The 7,380-nt window shown below is 46.8% G+C and overlaps 1 protein-coding gene across 1 annotated transcript; it reads right to left on the bottom strand.

Moving 5' to 3' along the window:
* Positions 1 to 3,668: 3,668 nt before the first annotated feature.
* Positions 3,669 to 7,058, bottom strand: PIM2 (Pim-2 proto-oncogene, serine/threonine kinase). Its single transcript, XM_073640346.1, has 6 exons — positions 6,924 to 7,058; positions 6,194 to 6,300; positions 6,059 to 6,109; positions 5,560 to 5,923; positions 5,089 to 5,265; positions 3,669 to 4,791 (listed from the first exon to the last, which is right to left on the bottom strand). Exons 1-6 carry the CDS (start codon positions 6,961 to 6,963, stop codon positions 4,688 to 4,690), a joined length of 843 nt encoding a protein of 280 aa, XP_073496447.1. The 5' UTR covers positions 6,964 to 7,058; the 3' UTR covers positions 3,669 to 4,687.
* Between the last annotated feature and the right edge of the window lie 322 nt (positions 7,059 to 7,380).

The following is a 7,380-nucleotide window of genomic DNA, read 5'->3' as shown; positions in this document are numbered from 1 at the left end:
AGGCCCCCGCCGCTCACAGCTTATATACAAGCAGCCCAAGAAAGCTACAGGCCCCCGCACACAGCTTATATACAAGCAGCCCAAGAAAGCTACAGGCCCCCGCCGCCCACAGCTTATATACAAGCAGCCCAAGAAAGCTACAGGCCCCCGCTGCTCACAGCCTACATACAAGCAGCCCAAGAAAGCTACAGACCCCCGCCCACAACTTATATACAAGCAGCCCAAGAAAGCTACAGGCCCCCGCCGCTCACAGCCTATATACAAGCAGCCCAAGAAAGCAACAGGCCCCCGCCGCTCACAGCTTATATACAAGCAGCCCAAGAAAGCTACAGGCCCCCGCCGCCCACAGCTTATATACAAGCAGCCCAAGAAAGCTACAGGCCCCCGCTGCTCACAGCCTACATACAAGCAGCCCAAGAAAGCTACAGACCCCCGCCCACAACTTATATACAAGCAGCCCAAGAAAGCTACAGGCCCCCGCCGCTCACAGCCTATATACAAGCAGCCCAAGAAAGCAACAGGCCCCCGCCGCTCACAGCTTATATACAAGCAGCCCAAGAAAGCTACAGGCCCCCGCCGCTCACAGCCTACATACCAGCAGCCCAAGAAAGCTACAGGCCCCCGCCGCTCACAGCCTACATACAAGCAGCCCAAGAAAGCTACAGGCCCCCGCCGCTCACAGCTTATATACAAGCAGCCCAAGAAAGCTACAGGCCCCCGCCCACAGCTTATATACAAGCAGCCCAAGAAAGCTACAGGCCCCCGCCGCTCACAGCATATATACAAGCAGCTATGTTATTTAATCCATAAAAAAGTGGAAAAATATACCGACTGCAAAAGGGTGAAGTGAATCCCCCCATAATCCCAGCGTTCTTAGTCCGGGAAATGTGTTGGGATTATGGGGGGATTCACTTCACCCTTTTGCAGTCGGTATATTTTTCCACTTTTTTATGGATTAAATAACATAGCTGCTTGTATATATGCTGTGAGCGGCGGGGGCCTGTAGCTTTCTTGGCCATAAGTACCCAAAATGCCATGCGGTGGGCAGTGCGCTTCCCGGGTGAGTTGGTTATTTCATTTATTTGAACTATTCTGTCATCTCTTATACCTTATATGATGCCACCATAGTGTCTCCCCACACAGTATGCCACCAGTGCCCCCCTACACACACACAAATATGATGATGCCACCACTGTGCCCCCCCCACACACACACAGTATGCCACCAGTGCCCCCCCTACACACACACAGTATGTTGCCACCATAGTGCCCCCCATATACAGTGCCACCAGTGCCCACCCTACACACACAGTATGATGCCACCACTGTGCCCCCCCCACACAGTATGCCACCAGTGACCCCCCCCCCTACACACACAGTATGATGCCACCACTGTGCCCCTTTCCCCCCACCCCTCTCCACAGTGGCACCTTCCCCTATTCCCAACCTTTTAAATGCTGCAGTCACAATTGTGTGGCATGGGCTCAGCCCCCTCCATACATGAAGTATGTGCTGTGCTGTGGATGTTGCCAGTGGATTTGGGGTCTTGTGGGTCCAGGCCCGGTTTTCGAGGTGCGGAGGCTAGCCCTGAATATACGTTTATATCTCACATAATAACAAGCTAGGAACTATTACTGTATATGACAATTTGCTTAGGACGGCCTCGTTTTTCATGTGCGGTCTGGATTTACAGAGTTGGCAGACCTGGTCTAACATCTCTGGCCTGCGTGGTTTGCACAGATGACAGTGTAATTCCATCATATTCCACTAGATGGCGGTAGCGGTTTATGGAAAGCTCCAACTCTGCTCCTGTCCTTTGTGGAGACAATCGCTTACCTGGCAATCACATGAACTTGTGGTTTACAGATGCTAGTGGGCAAGAAAATCGACCACCAGTCATCGATATAAGTTGATCGGCGTTTGTTTAGCTTTATCGATCATCAGTACCAGCTAATCGCTACTCACACAGATTCATGTGCTGCTATCATAATATTGATTTTAATGTCCACATAAGAAATGTGCTCGTCATATACTTGTCAGACATGTTTACAAGCATCAATCTGATCGATCCCATTGGTTCATGTAACATGTGCAACAGCACCCCCGGAGGTCATGTGAGGGATTGCATGCAAAGCAGCACAGTGCACACCTGAGTACGAGAGGGATCATGATGGGATTAATCTCTAGACTGGAAACTCCAGGGCCAGTTTTGATGGCCTCCACCCCGGCTCTGACAGACGGGTCCTGCCCTTATTTATCTACATTCTGACAGCTTGTGATGCTCGTGTCCCATCCTGGAAAATACACGGAAGCAGATCTGGGGCAATCAAACAATGATTTCCTCGCTTCACCTGTCACCTGTGTCTGTGACGTCCGCCATTGTTTACCCGGCTGCTCTTGATAAGCGGACGCTGTGCCCCTCCCCAACGTAGAAGTTAACTATTTCCGATTCTCTGAACAACGGAAGGGATTTATTATGTGGGGGTCGCTGAGCGCCATGTTAAGACCCACACATCTCACCTCAGGGACCAGCACCTGGATGTGGTGCAGCCTCGCGCAATCACTACTATAATGGCGACCCTAGTGGTCGGTGAAGAAATGGCGGAGTGCTACATCATTTACCCCACAAACGCTTTATCCCCCCCCAATCTTCGAAAGACATAACATTATTTTACTGCCGACAGCCATACGGGGGCTTGTTTTTTGTTGGGAACATTAAACCACCGTTCACTTCACCCTACAATTTACCAGAAAATTCCAAGTGGGGGGAGAAATAGTGAAAAAAACAATCACAATTCCACCATTGCTTTAGTTTTTACGGCGTTCTTGTGCGGTAATAACGACCTGGTAACATTATTCTCCAGGACAGTACAATTTTCTTTCAATTTTAGTAGTGAAAAAATTCCCATCTTTGTAAAAACAAATAAATAAATAAATAAAAAAACATTAAATAAAAAAATATAACATTAAAAAAATGAAATTAAAAAAATAAATGAAAATAAATAAAATTAAAAAAGAGGGGTTTGTGTCACCATTTTTGGAGACTACTTTGTTATTCTTCCATAGGGGTGAAGGCTTGTGTTTTGCGCACTAAGTTGTAGTTCTTACTGGTACCATTTTGCGGTACGTACAAAGTTTTGATTGCATTTTTGAGTAAAGTGCTATTTGGATGTTTTGATTTTTTTTCCTGGTGTTTATCTCATGGGTTAAATACGTTTATATTGTGGTAGATTGGGCTTTTACAGTCACAGTCTTTTAGAATGTTCCTTTTTTTTTTTTTCTTTTGGAATTGGGAAAAGGGGGCAATTCAAACTTTCATATTTTTTATTTTTAAAAACTATTTTCTCTACTTTTTAGCTGCTTTAGGGACTTGAATCTGTGATCTCTCGCACTATATACTGCGATACTTCGCTATGCCAGGATACAGTGAAAATCACAGTCTCCTATGCAGCATAGCATGAGGCTGGGCTTAAGAGGATCAGCAAGATGGCGGTGAGGGGGGCCTTCAGCAGGCCCACAGCAACCCATCTGCACCTCAAGATTGTGTCATAGGGGCGATGGATCCCGAGCAGACGCCCATCAGGACTTTTCTCCAGGTCATTTCTTAATTATTGATTTGGACTAATGAGATTCTCACATAGAAAATGTACAACACGTCGTGTAGAAAACGTATGTCAGCCATTTATTAAATAACATCAACACATTATATAAAAGTAATACATCCAAATCTTTGCATGGAAATTATGGATGCTGCATTTAATACACAAGTATTTACTCTTTCAACAAAAGACGCCATAAACCCCTCACAGATTCACAAAATGGAGGAGGCCCTCTGAGGTGTTGCCCTTAGCAACCATCCGCTCCCAGTTCTTTCTGGAAAATGAAAGAAGAGATCTAATTGGTTGGTTGCCATGGGCAGCAACCTTATCTGTACTAAGCTTAAAGCAGGAGAGCCATAGCAACCAATCAGATTCCAGCTCACATTTCTCTGACCCAGTTTGGGAAAATGAAAGTTGATCAGATTGGTTGCTATGGGCAATGCCTCCATTTTGTGCCTGCTGTAGTGAAGAGCCAGGAATGCGTCTTTTATTTTACATAGACAACGTTGGGAATACTCTGTAAAATCGAATGTGCCAGTATTGTCATTCCTATGAACAGAAATTAAAAAATATTACGCCAATTTTCAGTTTGTGCTATATTCCTTTAAGACACATTTTGATGAATGCATAAAATAGGGTGAGAACAGGTGCAAGTAAAAAAAACAAAACAAAGAACAATATTAATAAATATATACTTCATGACAAGCATAAACTGTGGTTTGCAAGCGACATTGTGATTTAAAAATAATGGCGTCTTGTCTTCATTAAAATGGTGCAAATCCCTATTTAAGAGGCCCGAGCTGCTCCTTCAGGTTATTACTGACGATCTGCTGCGAAAACCAGCCAATGTAATGAATGATTTCTCCTGTTTGCACAATCTATGAGTCACGGCAGCACCGGAATAGCAGATATTGTAAATGTCACAATAGTTTGTCTAATTAACTTAATTGTCCTTCGCAGCGGCCGTTCCTCTCCTAGGCCCGTATATGCAGCACCCGTTGTTCAGAATTTCGGAGGTAGCCATTTTGTGCTTCGCCAGTTTACTGTGCCCCCTGGTGGCCATGGAGGGTTTCGGCCTCCATTAATGTGTTACGTGCGCTCCTCTTTCATCCAGGGATGCTGAAGGATCTGTTCTAGAGAAGGACGCTCCAAGGGGCGAGTGGATAGACACCGGTGGATTAAATTTTCACATTCTGGAAAGGCAGATATGAAGATATAATGGGTATTTTGGGTACAAGGCTGCTAAGGCTGATGTGGGGGATTAATGGGATGCAAGCAGAAATGTAGACAGTGCAAGGAAGCAAAGGAGAACCCCCTCCCCACCCATCCATATCCCATTCTCCTTACGAGATAGCCATATCCCTGGTACAGCCATTTCTCCCATCCCTTACATATGCATGCTCACTCCAGCTGACTGTACATATATTCTCAACAGAGAGGACCCACACAGGTGCCAACATGGCGGGATATTTACCAGTCTGGCCTCTTACCTGGAGAAATGCGGTTTCTAAAGACGACTTGAGCTTGTAGGATTTCTTGATCTCTTTCGAATGGAATATCCCCACACACCATGTCGTACAGTAGGATACCCAGAGACCACACCGTGGCGGGCACCGCTTTGTACCTCCGAAATGCCACCCATTCTGGTGGGCTGTACACTCTAGTGCCTGCAGGGCAGAAACACAGCGTTAAGTTTGTATATATTTCGGTACCTATATACAGGCTTTGGTGGCTGCCTAGAATAGAAGAAACGAGCCACGTGGGGTGGAGGGGGGGTGGGGGGAGGCGCTCAGAGCCACGCGGGGGGGAGGCGCTCCGAACCACGCGGGGAGGAGGGAGGGAGGCATTTTGCTGAGGGGTTTGCTATAAGTGTAGACAATCCTTGAAATACAACAGTAGCAACAAATCTGCTGTCCTGGTAGTTTGTTACAATGTATCAGCGCACGAGATGCGTCACTCACCATCAAAGTTGCTGTAGGTGGAATGATGGAGTAATGCACCGGAGCCAAAATCAATGAGTTTGACCGTCCCCGTCTGGGTGTTGAGTAGGAGGTTTTCGTCTTTGAGGTCTCTGTGGGTGACCCCCTGGGTGTGACAGTGCACGACGGCATCCACCACCTGACGGAACAGACTGCGAGCGACATCTTCTTCCAGGGGACCCTGTTCGGTGATAATGTCAAACAGGTCCCGGCAGTGCTCCGGCATCTCCATCACCAGCAGGAAGCTGTCGGAGGTCTCAAACCAGTCCAGGAGCTCCACAATGCCATGGTGACCCTTCACCTTCAGCATCAAATATACTTCCATGGGCACCCGCGAGAGATTACCCTAAAAGCGAGAAAAACAAATTAGGAAAGTATGGAGTATGTTGCAGAAATGATATTTATCCCATGCAGTCATGTAGCTTAACTCAGCAGGGGGGCGCCATTGAGTCCGGAGTAAATATATTGGTGTATAGCTTACCAGCTGAGCCCACTCCATGACACGACTCTTCTTGATATGCTTCACAGCCACCTGGGGGAGCAAGAGATCAAGTCAGTCTCCATACTGTAAGCGAGCAGTGCAGATCATACAAGGGGGGCGTCCTACCACACTCACCTGCGTGTGGTCTGCCAGCTTCCATGCCCTGTATACCGTCCCAAATCCACCATGTCCCAGCTCAGCACCCAGCTCGTACAACTTCTCGAAACATGCCCTGTCCTTTCCTGTAAAGCCAACATAAAAATATATCAAAGGGGCACTCCACAACTGGCGGCCAAGTTCCCCTTTAAACATGAGAAACATCCAAAGTGATCTATATATTATGGTTGCACTCTGTTTCCATCTCTTGGGAAATTACAACTCTCAACATGTTGGGAGTTGTAGTTTCTCAGCAGAGAACTCCTGACATGAGGAAGATATACATGTCGACACACAACTTGTAAAAGATTTTTTTTTCTGTTTCTTGCCCCATATACACAGGACACGGCCCTGGACTGACAAGTCGGCACACGTGTGTGACTACATCCCTACAACACGCACACTCCCACGCACAACAACTGAAACTGCACCGCGACGGCACAGAGCAGCAACCTGAATACACTGAGGGGCTGCAGTGCAGCAAATATGGCACTAACCCCTCCTTATGTACAGCGCCATGGAATCAATGGCGCTATATAAATAAACAATATAGTCATGTATGTGCCTCCAACTGCAGTAGAACTACAAATCCCTGCTCACTCTATGAAGATTTGTCTTGTAGAATATGCTGGGACTTATAGTTCCTTTCTGCAGTGAAATACAGGAGGCGAAGGGGAGATGTAGTTCAGTAATGGAATGGTTTTCTTACCTGACTTGGAGGTCATGGAGTCAATGATGGGGGTTATCATCTTGAAAAGTGATGGAGGAGGCAGTGGATGAAGCTGCGCTGTCACCTGCCCCTTACACACTGTAACAAGTGAATGAAGACAGTGTCAGTTGAGGTTCCAAATACTTACAAGGGAGGGGCGTGGTTAGCAGAAGGAGCCACCAATCAGAGATCAGTGTTAGGATATTATTCAAATACAATGAGTAAAGGAACCAATAGGGCGTGAGCTGAGCGAGCGGGAGAGTCAGAGCATCAAAATAAAGTCTGTTTACTAGGAATTATGAACCGCGGATGTGAGCGAGCGGCCATGTGATCAGATACACAGAGGCACGTCACCTGTATACATGCCATGCAAACGTATCCACACAATAACGCACAGCGACATTATGGCGCCAATAGACCCGCTGTCACATAAGACGATGCCAGGAATGTACACTGA

Source organism: Phyllobates terribilis, unplaced genomic scaffold (assembly GCF_046119375.1).
Source record: "Phyllobates terribilis strain yellow unplaced genomic scaffold, ASM4611937v1 Scaffold_7__3_contigs__length_470593459, whole genome shotgun sequence".
NCBI classification, from domain to species: Eukaryota; Metazoa; Chordata; class Amphibia; order Anura; family Dendrobatidae; genus Phyllobates; species Phyllobates terribilis.
This window is presented reverse-complemented; position numbering and strand designations above follow the sequence as displayed.

What these genes read in the sequence shown, in the direction of transcription:
- PIM2 (XM_073640346.1), bottom strand. Translation starts at nt 6,963, where the DNA reads ATGATAACCCCCATCATTGACTCCATGACCTCCAAGTCAG. An exon ending in CACCTACAGCAACTTTGATG is followed by an intron (nt 5,266 to 5,559) that starts GTGAGTGACGCA and finishes TCTGCCCTGCAG; the next exon opens with GCACTAGAGTGTACAGCCCA. An exon ending in TAGAAACCGCATTTCTCCAG is followed by an intron (nt 4,792 to 5,088) that starts GTAAGAGGCCAG and finishes CTGCCTTTCCAG; the next exon opens with AATGTGAAAATTTAATCCAC.